This window comes from Neophocaena asiaeorientalis, unplaced genomic scaffold, assembly GCF_003031525.2.
Source record: "Neophocaena asiaeorientalis asiaeorientalis breed wild unplaced genomic scaffold, Neophocaena_asiaeorientalis_V1.1 scaffold40, whole genome shotgun sequence".
Classification (NCBI taxonomy): Eukaryota; Metazoa; Chordata; class Mammalia; order Artiodactyla; family Phocoenidae; genus Neophocaena; species Neophocaena asiaeorientalis.
In genome coordinates, this window is record NW_020185335.1 from 1,753,540 (window position 1) to 1,769,161 (window position 15,622).

The window sequence follows — 15,622 nt, forward strand, 5'->3', positions numbered from 1 at the left end:
CATTATTAAAGATTATGTCACAAAGTTTTTGTGTTCTTAGTTTTAAACAAAACCACTCAGGCTAATTTAAGCATAAAACAAGTTCATGTACATCACAGACTCCCTGGGAGGTCCAAAGACTATTCATGCCCCAAATTCTGCTGCAGGACCCGTCTGTTGGAGAAACCCCTGCGTCCACTGCTAGGCACTAAATGCTCTCTCATTGGTACCACCAAGAGTAGACAGAGGATGCTACCACTAGAAGCTGCCTTTGTAAACTAGAAGTAGCTGTTAGCATCCCCTCCAAAATAGATTCTTTCCTGTTTCTCTTTTTCCCCCGTTAGACTGAAATTCAGTCTGGAGTGGTCATAAGCTCCTACCCAGCAGCCAGAGAAACCTGCCATTTCTTGCATCTGTACTAGAGAATTCCCCATCATAGGAAAGGCAGTTCCACATAGCTGGACTTAGGAATGTGGAATAGAAATGTAAGTGGTGAGGGCCTACTGGGCTCTGGGTCTGAAAGGTGGCAGCCTAGGGGTTTAGCTCCTATAAGTATCTGGGTCTAAAAGTACTCTGGTTATGATGGGGGACCTGGCCCAAGCTTATTGCTGGAAGCTAGGAAATGAGTGGTATTCTTTGTTCCTGATAAAAAGCTGGAAAAAAACAAAAACCCAAACAAAAAACTTCTGTAAACCACTGACTGGAACCAAGGCTTGTTCCTGGCTGTGGTTCTAAACAAATGGGTGGACCCAGTTGTATGCCCTGTGACTACGAAATGAACAAGCCCCACCTGGCCTAATAAATGAATGTGTGTCACTCCAGTACCATCCATGGAGCAGGAACCCACTACTACCAATATGAGACCTGGTTCTATTATTGGGGGCTGAAGGATAGTGAAGAAAGTAAGTGAAATTTCTCCAAAGGGAGAAGGTGAGTGAGGACAAGGTTGGAGGATTGGCGGAGAGGAAGTGGGAAACAGAGCAAGAAAGAGAAAGAAAAACAAACCTCCCATTTACGTAATTCTTGTACGGTCTCTCTCTTCCCTCACTAGTAGAATATAATTGTGTTCAGGGTGGTGATGTGACCAAGATCAAAAACTCCCCAGCCTCCCTTGTAGCTAGTGGTGGCTAATAAATATAAACAGAAGTTTGCAGGTGGGACTTTTGGGAAAGGCCTTTAAAGTGGGAGAGACGTGGATGGCTTGACCCTTTGCCCTGCGTTTCCTTCCTTTATGGAACATAGTCTCTTGGTATTGGAGATGGAGCAGTCATATGGTGGCTGGAAACTGCAGGCATTTGCTGAGTGTGGCCTTATGGAAAGCAGGAGGCGCCTGGGCCCCTGGTGGCAGGGCAGAGCTGCTGTAGCACTCCTGGACTGATGCTGTGTTTTTAAGTCACTACTTCACAGCTGAATGTAATGAACCAACGAACGTACTAAAGAATTTCACAGATAAAACGTATAAGAGAGCCCATAAGGGAGGGTCCAGTATACATCTAATAGCAGTTCCAGAGAGGAGAGTAAAGGAGAATGGATAAGCAATATCTGAAGAAATAATGGTTGAGATTTTTCTAGAAATAAAGACAGACATGAGTGTTCATATTGAAAAGACACTGGGTACTGAACAGGATAAATAAAAATAAGTTGACACGTAGACATGTTGGCAGAACATGAAGGAGCAAATCACAGAAGCTTCCAGAAAGAAAAGGTTACCTGCAAAGAATTGACAGGCTGACAGCAGCTTTCTTTTCATCAACAATATGTGTAGAAGACTATTTGCAAAATTGCTGAGAGAAAATAAATGTCAACCTGTAGTCTATATGCAGCTGAATTACTTTACAAAAGTCAAGGCAAAATAGGACATTTTCAGACGTATAAAGACTAATGAGGGAGTTCCCTGGCGGTCCAGTGGTTAGGACTGGGTGCTTTCACTGCCGCGGTGCAGCCAAAAAAAGAAAAAAAGACTGGTACTTCCCTGGTGGCGCAGTAGTTAAGAATCCACCTGCCAATGCAGAGGACACAGGTTCAAGCCCTGGTCTGGGAAGATCCCACATGCCGTAGAGCAACTAAGCCCGTGCACCACAACTGCTGAAGCCCGCGCACCTAGAGCCCGTGCTCCGCAACAAGAGAAGCCACTGCAGTGAGAAGCCTGTGCACCAGAACGAAGAGTAGCCCCTGCTCACTGCAACTAAGGAAAGCCCACGTGCAGCAATGAAGGCCCAATGCAGCCAAAAATAAATAAAAGAGTGGACATGAATTTCATTTAAAAAAATTAAAAAACAACACCCCTCCAAAAAACAAAAAAAAGAAATAAAACAACAAAGGAAAGTAAATTCAAAGGGAAGGCATGAGATAAATAGATGATGAGCGCAGACACTGACAAAATATGGTAGTAAATTTAATATTGATTGTAAAAACATTTAAAATTTTTAATATTTTAAATATAAATTTAAACAACTAAAGCTCAAACTATCCTGAACAGTATTCAAGATGTGGTAGTGTGTTCAGTAAGGAAAGTGTGATGCAGTTTTGGGATAAGTGATTTATGAGTATAACTTGGAAGTTTCCAGCTGACTCACCAAGATTCAGTAGCTATGACATACTAAAGTGAGATGTCAGACAAAGATGTAAGTGGTTCCATAACTATAAAAAAACTTCATCCTCATCAAAGCTATATAGGTTGGGTTGTTGAAGAGAGCTGTTGTGCAGTGAATCCCTGCCACCACCCCAAATGGTACTGAGGGAGGTTTCTGCCTCTTTCCTCAAGCCTAGTGAAAGAGGTTTCAAAAGGACCCAAGAGAGCCTGATATGGGTCCCCTGCAGTGAGGGGGACGTAGTGCGCTGGTGTCCTGCCTCCTAACCAGGAAGTCTTGAGGACGAAAGATAAGCTGCCAGCTGCTTTGGTGATAGAGCAAAGCGCCTAACTCATGTGTTGGGATCACTGTGTACTCTTTGGGTTAGTATGTGACCCAGATGGGTTGAGAGAGAGCAGGAACCATTGGGTAGGTGGGTGGATTCTCTTAGAATATGTCCAGTGGGGCCACCTGGAGGGGCAAACAGACTTCACTGGAGGGTGGGCTGTCAGTGGACCACCAGATTCCTTCAGGTCTGAGGAGGGAGTGGTCACCTGCTAGAATAGCATGCATTAGCCTGGTCAAGGGATCTGTACGTGAGAAGCCATCATTGGTTGGATTGGGGGGACCAGGTATCCAAAGAACCCTCAAAAGGACCTACTGAGGAAGATCATCCCCTTTAAAATCTGGTAGGCCCAGAGAGTGTGAAGTTAGGTTATGACTCTACTAGTCTAGTAAGAACCTTTGGGCTTGTGTCTTCCCTGTCCTTCCTCCTGCCCCACTTCAATGATGGAGGGAGTCAGAAATGGCTTCTATCCCAGCACCTAGTAAGTAAGCGGGGAGGTGAGTCCAAAAAGTAGGCCAAGGTACCCCTTGCAGGCAGGCAGCTACCTCCAGTGTGTCGCAGTGGTGGGGAAAGGGTTGGAGCAGTCTTACCCTTGAAGTGGAAACTTTGGCTTTTATCATGTGGGCCTGCAGACTCTCCTGTTCTGAAACAGGCATGCATTCTTGCATTACCGGGACTTATACTGACTGTTGCTAAGCTGGGAATGCTCCTTCCCCAGGAGGTTTCCACACCTTGCTCCTGAATAAAATAAAAGACTTGTGGGGTCTTTGCTCACATGTTCCCTCCTCAGTGAGTCCTTCCTTGACTGTCCTATTCATAACTCAGATCACCTACCCTGTTCCCCTCCAAGCCTGTACCCTGCTTTATTTTTCTTCATGTTACTCATTCTGTATTTTAGCATATTATGCTATATCATGTCACCATTATTTATTTATTTATTTATTTGTGGCTGCATTGGGTCTTCGTTGCTGCGCGCGGGCTTTCTCTAGTTGTGGTGGCTTCTCTTGTTGTGGAGCACAGGCTCTAGGTGCGTGGCACATGGGCTCAGCAGTTGTGGCTTGCGGGCTCTAGAGCTCAGGCTCAGTAGTTGTGGTGCATGGGCTTAGTTGCTCTACAACATGTGGGATCTTCCCGGACCAGGGCTCGAACCTGTGTCCCTTGCACTGGCAGGCGGATTCTTAACCACTGTGCCACCAGGGAAGCTCTCATGTCACCATTTTGATATATAAACTCCATTGAGGCCAGAGGGTTTGTTAATTTTTTCTCCTGTTATGTCCCCAGCACCCACAATAGTAAATAGTATTCATTCAGCAGATAATTATCAAACTGAGATTGTTTTGTGATTTAAAGAGTAATAAATAAATTTACTTATGGCTATGCCCTATGAATCCTACTTCTTCAACATATCTGTTAAATAAGTATTCCTTTGGTTTTTTCTCTTTTTTTTGGCCGCACTCTGCGGCATGCGGGATCTTAGTTCCCTGACCAGGGATCGAACCCGTGCCCCCCTGCAGTGGAAGAAGCGTGGAGTCTTAACCACTGGACCACTAGGGAATTCCCCCTTTGTTTTTTTTTAAACAGCTTTATGAGACAGGATTCATATAGTGTACAATTAATCCATTTAAAGTGTACAATTCAGTGACTTTTAGTATATTCACAGAGTTGTACAACTATCACCATAATCGATTTTAGAATACTTTCATGACCCTTTGAAAAGAAACCCTGCACTACTTAGCCGTCATCTCCCCATTCCTTCTCTAGCCCCAGGCACCCATTAATCTACTTTCTGTCTCTATAGATTTACTGATTCTGGACATTTCATATAAATGGAATCATATAATATATGGTTCTTTGTGACTGACTTCTTCCTCTTAATATAACGTTTTCAAGGTTCATGCATGTTTTAGTGTGTATCAATATTTTATTCCCATTTACGGCTGAGTAGTATTCCATTGTATGGATGTACTACATTTTGTTTATACATTTACCTGTTGATGAACATTGAGGGTATGTCCACTTTTTGACTATTATGAATAATGCTGCTAATAATTCACATACAAATTTTTGTGTGGATACGTCTTTTCTTGGGTATATACCAGGAATGGAATTGCTGCGTCGCATGGTTGCTTTTGAGGAACTGCCAGGCTGTTTTCCAAAGTGGCTGCACCATTTTACATTCCCACAGCAGTGTATGAGGGTTCCAGTTTCTCTGTATGCTTGCTAATGCTTGTTACCTAACACTTGTTAGTATCTGTGTTTTTTATTTTAGCCATCCTAGTGAATGTGACATGGTACTTCGTGGTTTTGACTTGCATTTTTCTAATAACTAATGATGTAGAACATCATATCGTCTGCTTATTGGCCATTCCTCTGTCTTCTTTGGAGAAATATCTGTTCAGATCTTTTGCCTATTTTAAAAAATTGAGTTGTTTGTCTTGTTATTGTCCTTTGATTGGGATTGTTTACTTTAATTGGTTCCGGTTTTCTCCCCTTCTCTTCTTCAGGTAGAAGAAGTGAAGCGACGTCAGTACTGCCTTGCATTCAGCTCAGCTGGAGCCCAAGCTCAGACCTATCACGTCAGCTTTGAGACTTTGGCTGAGTACCAGAGATGGCAGCGGCAATCATCCAAGGTGATAAGCTGTCAGATGTCCTGATGTGGAGATAAGAGCAGAGAAACCCAACAGAAGTGTATTTTGAAACTGAACTTACTCCCAAGAGATCAAATTATAATTCTTATGCACATCACTCTAGGCCTTTCTGAGTACATAGCGAATGAAATGGAATTCTCCCAGATCCTTAACTTATTATTTATATTTGCATAGTACAGAATGCTTACAAAAGTGTTTTCAGGTGCATTTACCTTTATACCATCTCTGTGAAAAAGGTAGGGCCTTGAAGGATTTGAGACACGATGAAATTCAAATGACTCTCCCTCGACCATAGTGGTCAATGATAGATGGAGCTGTTCCCTAACTCGTAGCCTAGTGCATCTGTATGTGTTTAGCACAGCTTTGATGAACCACTTTAAATTTGAACTTATTGATGGGACATGGCCTGTGATCCTGTCACAAACCATTATTCCTGTATGCTGAGGATAATTGGCTTTTTAGCATAATTTCTGCTTTCCTAGCCTTTAAAGATGAAGTGCTCTAAAATTGTATTTCATTTTCCAAATTCTCTTGTTTTCCTAGCCATCTTTTCAGAATTTAAACGCATTTTTCTTTATGGAGCTAAATAGCTTCATGAAGGATTGTTTCAGTATAATGACATGCCATCAAAACATGAATGACTTTTGCAGTGATATTTTGTTTGTTTTAGACCCATTTTCACAGTCCATGTTGTATTAGCCTACTATTATAGTAATATAAATCTTGTTTTGGCTTTATTGGATTTTCTGTACTTGTGGTGGTATAAAATCTTTGAATAAAACTAGTTTCAATTTTAAATAGCTATTTCATTCTTCTGCCCTTGTAAAGAGAAATTAATATTTTTTGAGCACCTTTTGCATGCTAAGCAGTGGTGCTGTGTGCTTGGTTATTTAATTTTCCTCGTGACAGATGAAGAAATTGCACAAGTAAGGAACAGGGCTTGTGTGGCTGCAAAAGGCTGTGTCTTTCAGTATCACACTCCCTCCTAAAGTTTTGTACAGTTACTTTGAATCATCCTAACTTCCTGCATGAACTGTTAACTTCCCATCTTTATGATTTGTATTTTTTTTTTTACCTTTTACTTGTAGACACTTTACAGCTTATACCTTTCTGTTTTTCAAGCATCTCATCGTTTTAGGAAAAAGTAAAAATTAACTGTTTCTTATAAATGAATAATCGGATCTCATGACCTTTCTTTTCTTTCCCATCTTACTTTTTTTAATAAATAAATAAATTTATTTATTTGTTTATTTTTGGCTGCGATGGGTCTTCGTTGCTGTGTGTGGGCGACCGAGGGCTACTCTTCATTGCAGTGCGCAGGCTTCTCGTTGCAGTGGCTTCCCTTGTTGCGGAGCACGGGCTCTAGGCACGCGGGCTTTAGTAATTGTGGCACACAGACTCGGTAGTTATGGCTCGCTGGCTCTAGAGTGCAGGCTCAGTAGTTGTGGTGCACGGGGCTTAGTTGTTACGTGGTCTAAGGGCTTCTTCCCGGACCAGGGCTTGAACCCGTATTCCCTGCATTGGCAGGTGGATTCTTAACCACTGCGCCACCAGGGAAGTCCCTCCCATCTTTTTAATCGGTGCCTTTTTGTGTCAATGCCGTTCCGTCCTCTGCTGGGTGGGAAACATTTGGGGCTGGCTCAGATGGCTCTTCTCTTTGACCTTGTCCAGGTGGTGTCCCAGCGTATCAGTACCGTGGACCTCTCGTGTCACAGCCTTGAGGAGGTTCCTGAGCATCTCTTCTACAGTCAAGATATCACCTACCTCAACTTGCGACACAACTTCATGCAATTAGAAAGACCAGGGGGCCTTGACACTTTCTACAAGTATGTGGGGCATAGGTTTCCAGACTAGCTTACTAAAACTGAATTGTAATCAGTACCTATAAGCAAGCATGTTTACCATCATATATATATTTGAAAACTTCCCCTCCATTTTGAAGAGGAAGTAAGAATTGTTATTAACAATTTTCCCACTCCCCTTCTCCCCTCTGTACAAGAGAAGGTAGATGCACAGTTTCTGTTACGGAGGCAACATTGAGCTGCCCTTGGTTTGGATAATCCTTTTCTGTATGTCATTGACAGCAATGCGTGATCTGCCTCCAGGGTAAATCGAGAGATTCTGTATATGGGAAGTTTTTGAATCAGAAGTTTCAAACTTAACTAACTTAAAGGAAATAGGCCAGATTTCAAGAATTCCACTCCAAGGATAGGGCTTTTATCTTTCCTTTGCACCTGCTACTGCCAACTCTGAAGTCTTTTGTCAGCTATGAAACCTCTCTCTTCTAATACAGGAACCATTTCAGTCCTAAGGGGCAATGACCCATATATTTTCCCATCTCCTTTGTTAGACTATATTCCCCATTTCCACCCTCCACCCATTTCATCTCCTTCCTCCCTTTAAAAATGGACAGAAGTGAATAAATATATGGTGTAAGTAATTGTCTGGGCTTCTTGTGGGGAGGAGAGAAATTGGAAATTAAAGCGTTCAAATTATATGGTGATTAAAAAGATAAATGCACATTGAAATGACATACTTTATATACTTAGTAACTAATATTTCTAGAATAATTTTCAGAAAGCATGATTTTTACCTCATCTGAAATGTTTTGCAAAGGTTTTCAAATATAAGCCTATATTTAGTAATGAAATAATTATTTTAATAATATTGATATTTAAAAATAAAAAGCTATAATTTTAAGGAAGTGGGTTTCTAGTATTTCCTTCTGTTTCTATGAAAAGAGGGTTAATCTAGTTTGAGGGCTGGATTAGCAATTTGGAAGTCAAGGTGCCAAGCCGAAGGAACAATCAGTACTCAAGCTGAAATTTTGGAAGAGGAACATTAGACAGAGGTACCAAGGATTCAAATCTAGAAGCAGATGATATAGTTCATCATCGTGGAGAACACCACCTCAGCCTTACCGTCTTGTAATAGTACAGTAATGAAGTATAATACTTCTAAGTAGACTTACAGGAGTGGATCCAATTTATGATGATACTATCTCTCAGTGAGACATTATATAGATACTGCTACAAAAAAAAATTGAAGCATTAAAAGTTAGTTCATGTTGTATATCATCACATTACAGTAAAACTCAGTATCACCTACATATTTTTAAGCTCTAACTGGCCCATTCATTTCAAGTGACTTTTGAGCCAGCATAGTTTCAGTACAAAAAAAGAAATTGCTTATAATGGGATTTGATCTGAAGGTTTGTTAGCTATTCCTGTGTCCATAGGTTGATTAATTATTGTTAAGGCTTTCGTATATCGCACATAGAAATTTAATAAAGGAAAAGATTTGAAGCATATCAATAATGATTGATTCACTTTGATAGAAGATAATTGTACCAATATGAGCTTTTCAAGATTTTCTGCATTTTTAAGGAGAAGAGAGAACAACTCCTGTCGCACCAGACCTGGTTTTCTCAACAGCTTGCACTGGGTATTAGTTATCTTAGTGTCTATGCGACACATAACGTTCGGCACATACTGAGTGCTCAGTAAATATTTGCAGAACAAATTCTTTGATGGACATTTAAAATAGATCACTTTTTCATTCAGTACTATAATATGCCTTTGCTTTTTAGATTTTCTCAGCTTAAGGGCCTGAACTTGTCCCATAATAAGCTTGGGTCATTTCCTGTATTGTTATGTGAAATTTCTACCCTGACCGAGCTCAACCTTTCTTGTAATGGATTCCACGACCTGCCGAGTCAGATTGGCAATCTGCTGAAGTAAGTATCTGACTTTTACTAGATTTGTCTTTTCCTGTGTTTGCAGAGTAAGGAACTTGTCTGGCATTTGGAATGAAGGTAGTTCCATGAGCTCTTGCAGTGAAATAAATCATGTAATTATGAGGATTCTGGTCAGCAGCAGCTACTTGCCTACAGAAGTAACTAGTCCCTCAGTTTTAACAGCAGAGGCTCTGATTACCCTTGATGTTAGAGGGACCAGCTGTATTTCAGTTATCTTAGTAAGACTCTATTTAGATAGACCTAGGGCATTTTATCATTATTGGATTCATAATAAGTTAATGACAAGTCAAAATCCATAATTCTAGTTCTATCCATTCCAGTTAAAACTTTTCATCAAGTTTTGTTTTCTTCCTGCAGTCTTCAAACCCTCTGTCTTGATGGCAACTTTCTGACTACTTTACCTGAAGAATTGGGAAATCTGCAACAGCTTTCCTCCCTGGGTATTTCCTTCAACAACTTTAGTCAAATTCCCAAGGTTTATGAGAAACTCACTATGTTAGATAAAGTGGTTATGGCAGGAAACCAACTGGAAGTGCTGAACCTGGAGGTGCTGAACTGTATGAGCCACGTCAAACATGTGGATTTGAGGTGAGGTCATTCTTCACCGTGCCTTCCTTTCGCCTGACCTATAATAGACCTTTACGTTTTCTTTTTATGAAGACTTTTTAAAACATTAGGATTTTAGAACACTGTATGTTTTCAAAGCTGTAGTTAAGCTTCATTTTTCATTCAATGGCAGAGAGATTATGAATGAGGTAGGTGTACCATGTGGTAGAGACAAAGGTTGTTCTGACTTACCCTCCCAGCAATGTTTTATGAGAACTCCGATGTCATCACATTCTTATCACATTGGATTTTAGCAGTGTTCTTCCTTGTCAATGTAGTAGGTAGAAAATAGTATTTCATTGTTTTAATCAGCATTTATGGTGAGTGAGCTGAGTGTCTTTTTGTATACTTATTGGTAGTTTGTATTTTTCCATAAACTTGACCATTTTTCTATTGAATCATTGGGTTGCTTCTTGATATCTATTGTATTATAATTAAAATGTTAACAGTTTTACTACTAACAATTTTTAATAAGAGTTTTATTCCCTTTTAAAATATATTATTTATTATTTATTTATAATCTTTTCCTAAAGGAAGCTAGTAAAACACGCATACTGGATGTTCTGTCATTTACACTAAGTCATCGATGTCCCTTATAAAGACATAGTAACAGAAAAATTTATTGAAATGCAGGAAAATGAACAGGCCTGCATGCATTAAATCAGATACTTATATAGAAGAGAACAAAGAAGTCATTTTCTATAATTTGCCCTTGAACTATTCCATATTGATACAGAGTATTTTCCTCTTCGTTAATTGAGGTAATGGGAATCTTAGCACTAGAGAATCCATTACAAGAGGAATCCAGCACAAGAGGAAGTATGACTGCTTCCTCTTGCTCTTACCTGGTACTTACTCCGTGAATGCCTTGCTACTCCTAACCCGACAAGTTATGTTCATCTTCTTGTTCCTTTGTCCTATTCCTTCATCCCTACCTAATGTACTTGGTATTTGGGTGCAAGTTTTAAACTCTTCGTGGGCATGGTCCCCTTTCCTTTCTCTTTATTTAATTTGTACATGTATTTGCCAATCTGGATTGTCTCTAACTTAGTTTATAAACAAAGAGCTCAAGGTACAGCTATCTGTGGTTATTTACTTAGTACCTTGCAAAATGAGGCAAGTAGTGAAATTCTTATGCTGTTTAGGAAAGAGAAAAAAGGATCATACTTCTATTTTTCTTTTGGTCAGCACATTTAGTAAAATTTATTTCTAATGATTTTCTTATTTCTGAATATTAAGGATGAACCATCTGAAAACCATGGTTATTGAGAATCTGGAGGGAAATAAGTACATCACCCACATGGATCTGCGGGACAATCAGCTGACTGACTTAGATCTTAGCTCCTTGTGCAACTTGGAGCAGCTGCATTGTGAGCGGAACCAGCTGAGGGAGCTGACGCTCAGTGGCTTCTCCCTTCGAACTCTCTACGCCAATTCGAACAGTGAGTTCTCTACCCAGTCTCCTGTATTTCCTCTTGTAGCTCTTGTCCAAGCTTTCCAAGAACAATGGCATCTGGGGTGTTCCTCAGATACTCTGCGAAGCGGAGTTTGAGGTTCACTGAGACCTAGCTTTAAGTTTGCCGTCAACACTTCAGTGGTTGAGATATGCATAAAAAGACATTGCAGGACAATTTGAGATTCACTAAGTGAACATAATAATAAGAGGCATTCTGCAAAATGACAGGAAGTCAGGAGGGTGGGCAAGCACGTTCAAAAGAGAGTATCAGTGATGGTCTAAAACAAGGGTTGTCCAGCTACAGCCCAGGGGCTAAATCTGGCCTACCATCTGTTTTTGTATGGCTCACATGGAATGGGTTTTTACATTTTTTAATGGTTAGATTTTTAAAAAATCAAAGGAAGAATAATTTTGACATGGGAAAGTTATATGAAATTCAAATTTAAGTGAATAAAGTTTGATGGGCACACCCCCACATTCATTTGTCTACATATTAACCACTCTCATGCTACAGTGGCAAAATTGAGTAGTTTTAAGAGAGACCACGTGGCCCACAAAGGCCAAAATATTACTAAATATTTAGCCCTTTACAGAAAAAGTTTGCCAATCTCTAGTCTAAAACCTTGTGCTGCCTCAGTTCCAGAATAAGAAGCCCTTCATTTCAATAGTGATTTGTTTGCCCCAGGAATATTTTTCAATGTAAAAGGCCACGTATTTGTTGAGGCCATTCTGTTTATAGAGAGTTCTTCTTTACCAAAGAAATTATACAGTTGACCCTTGAACAACATGGGTTTGAGCTGCACAGTTTTTTTTGCTTTGTTTTGTTTTGTTTTGGCCACACTGTGCGGCTTGCAAGGTCTTCGTTCCCCAACCACGGATCGAACCCGGGCCACAGCAGTGAAAGCACTAAGTCCTAACCACTGGACAGCCAGGGGATTCCCTGCACAGGTCCACTTAAACATGGATTTTTTTCAATAGCAAATACATTTGACCCTTGAATAATGCAGGGTTTAGAGGCACCAATCCTCTAAACAGTCAAAAGTGGGAGTATAACTTTACAGTTAGCCCTCTGTATCCATGATTCCATATCTGTAGATTCAACCAACCACAGATGGTGTAGTATTGTAGTATTTACATATATATATATAAAGTTATATGCAGATTTTCAACCGCACAGAGGGTCAGTGCCCATAACCCCCACATTGTTCAAGGGTCAACTGTAACTACTTTTTCTGTGTTTAAGGAAGTAAAGGAAAAGATGTTTAACTTCACTAAGTATCAGTCAAAGAAATGCAAATTTAGATAATACCATTTTATACTCATCAAATAAAAATAATAACACTAAGTGCTTACTGAAGATGTGGAGAAGCAGTACCTCTCAGACGCTGCCAGGGGGAGTTGGTAAAGCCAACATGGAGAGCAGCATGATGGTGTCAGAGAAGACAAAGATACACAGAGCCCGTGTTCTAGCAGCTTCCCTGCTTGGAATATCTCCCAGACACTCACATAGGAGATGTGTCCTAGAATGTTTATCACAGCGTTGTATGTTATAGTGAAAAAAACTAAAAATATGACTATAAATAGGAAAATGGGTAAACAAAGCAATGATAAATTTATATAATAGAATATTGCGCAGCAATGGAAATGAATGTACTAGAGCTTTGTGTATTAGTATGGATAAATCTCAGAAATCTTTTGAGCAAAAAAAGAGTGCATATTTTGATATCCAGCAGTGAAAAGAATGGTCCTCTTGAAACAGAAAGGTACCTATGAATTACTCATTCTAAAAGCCTGTGGATTGGACTTCCCTGGTGGTGCAGTGGTTAAGAATCCACATGCCATGGAGCAACTAAGCCTGTGTGCCACAACTACTGAGCCTGAGCTCTAGAGCCTACGAGCCACAGCTGCTGAACCCACGTGCCACAACTACTGAAGCCTGTGCACCTAGAGCCCGAACTCCATAACAAAGAGAAGCCACCGCAGTGAGAAGCTCGCACACCGCAGCGAAGAATAGCCCCCTGCTCGCCGCAACTAGAGAAAGCCCGCATACAGCAATGAAGACCCAATGCAGCCAAAAATAAATAAATAAATTTATTTAAAAAAACAAAACCAAAAAAAAGCCTATGGATTTAGAATGAGATACCAAGATCTGTTAGCCCTCCCTGGTGTTATTTCCTTTTGGCCAATTGTAATCAGATAATTCTTGGTTTTTCTGACTTTTTAAAATTTTGTTCCCCTTTTTGATACTCTTGTGACCCCTATTGGTCTGATTTTTGGAGAGATTAATTATATTCAGGATTTTATTACTTCGACTGGTGGTCAAGAATAAACATAAATGAGGTTTGCTTTCTTATTTTTAACACTATGTTAGGTATTCAGGAGTCAGTGGTTGAGTACACTATGATAGTTGTATAAAATTTTAAAACACATAAAAATGTTGTCTGCTTAGCTCTAAGTGTGCCATGACAGTATGAAAGAATCCATGGGAACGATAAAAATCATATTCCAGATGGTGTTTGCCTCTTGGTATGTGCAGCGTTTTAATTCTTAAAGAGGCTGAAGCATATAAGGCAGAATGTCACGATTTGTTAAAAGCTAGGTGACGGGTGGAAGAATATTCATTACTTTATTCCCTTTTCTGTATCGCTAAAATATATTATTAGGATAAAAGAGAGTTAAGACTTCTCTTTTCATTGCCTTTTATCATGTTATAGAAGCTTCAAATTGTAGCTTAGATTAATTGTTAGGGCTGTTTGTTGAGTCGTGCTGTTTATACATGTTGTGAGATGGTAGTAGTTCTTTTGTCCTGGAAATACTTATTATCAGCCCTAATGTGTATTCTTAAAGTATCTAGAGACTCTGAATGACTGGCCCTCTGGGAGAAGACCCATTGACATACATGTAGGCCTTCTTAGTAGATTCTGTCACAGTACTGTTAATGGGGCTTGTTCTGTTCACAGCATCCTTAAATTGTACAACCTGGAAGAATTCACATCAACACTTGAAGTTTTGACACCTCAAAAGTAAAGAACTCAGCTTTCAGCTTCACAAAAGAATTTTTCCAAATGGCCAGTTAGCGTAGGGAAGTGCCATCACACCAGGGTCATCAGGGATATGCAAATTGGACTCTCACTGTGACACCACGGCACACCTACCAATGACTAGAATAAAAAAGGCTGAAAATACCAGTGCCGGTTGTTGGGCATGTAAATTGTTGCAACCACTTTGGAAAACTGCATGGTAGTATCTCCTGAAGTCACACATATGCACCCACTGCACTCAGCAGTTCCTCTCCTAAGCTTGTATTCAACATAAATGCTTATGTTAGTCCACAAAAGACGTGGACAAAATGTTCACAGAGGCACTATTCATAGTAACCCCCAGCTAGACAAGACTTAACATGCCCATCAACTCTACAGTGGGTAAATAAATTGTGGTGTATTCCCAGGAAAAATTTTATACAGCCATGAGAATGGCTGAACAACAACCACATTCACTAATATGAACAAATATCTCACAAGCACAATGTTCAGCGATGAAGCCAGACAGAAAAATTATATATAATGACGTGTATATTTATATAAATAGGTAAAAGTAATCTGTATGTGGGGTAGTGACTAGAGGGAGGGGGGATGAGGGGAAGTTTCCGGGCAGCTGGTACTGCTCTGTTTCTTGATCTGCCTACTGGTTATACCAGTGTGTTCTTTTGTAAAAATTCATTGATCTATACATTTAAGGTTACTGTACTTTTCTTTATTTGTTTTGCTTTAATTAAAAATTAAGATGTTGGGCTTCCCTGGTGGCGCAGTGGTTGAGAGTCCGCCTGCCAATGCAGGGGACACGGGTTCGTGCCCCGGTCCAGGAAGATCCCACATGCCGTGGAACGGCTGGTCCCGTGAGCCATGGCCGCTGAACCTGCGCATCCGGAGCCTGTGCTGCGCAACGGGAGAGGCTACAACAGTGAGAGGCCCGCGTACCGCAAAAAAAAAAAAAAAATTAAAATGTTGCCAGGGAAAATTCAGTTATTCATTTTTAAGGTTAATAAGCTAAGCAATTATTATTAACATTTAACAGCTGCCTGATCCAGTGTGACTCCATTGCAGTACCCAAAATCCTCCAATTAGTTGTTGTATTTGGTTTTCAAATGGGGACCAAGCAGTTTAATAAAGTTAGTCAATGTGAGTTACCCACTGTTTTTTTTTAATTTTTTTTTTTTTTTTTTTTTTTTTTTTTTTTTTTTTTTTTTTTTTTGGGACGGCG

General features: G+C 40.1%; 1 protein-coding gene across 1 annotated transcript in view; it reads left to right on the plus strand.

The window, feature by feature from the left end:
• The window catches only part of PHLPP2 (PH domain and leucine rich repeat protein phosphatase 2), a 64,452-nt gene that overhangs the window by 23,589 nt on the left and 25,241 nt on the right, over window positions 1-15,622 (plus strand). Inside the window, exons 4-8 of the mRNA XM_024735666.1 lie at window positions 5,400-5,525; window positions 7,215-7,369; window positions 9,133-9,279; window positions 9,658-9,888; window positions 11,146-11,348. Of these exons, the coding sequence (XP_024591434.1) occupies window positions 5,400-5,525; window positions 7,215-7,369; window positions 9,133-9,279; window positions 9,658-9,888; window positions 11,146-11,348 (862 nt within the window). The remainder of the gene's footprint in view (window positions 1-5,399; window positions 5,526-7,214; window positions 7,370-9,132; window positions 9,280-9,657; window positions 9,889-11,145; window positions 11,349-15,622) is intronic.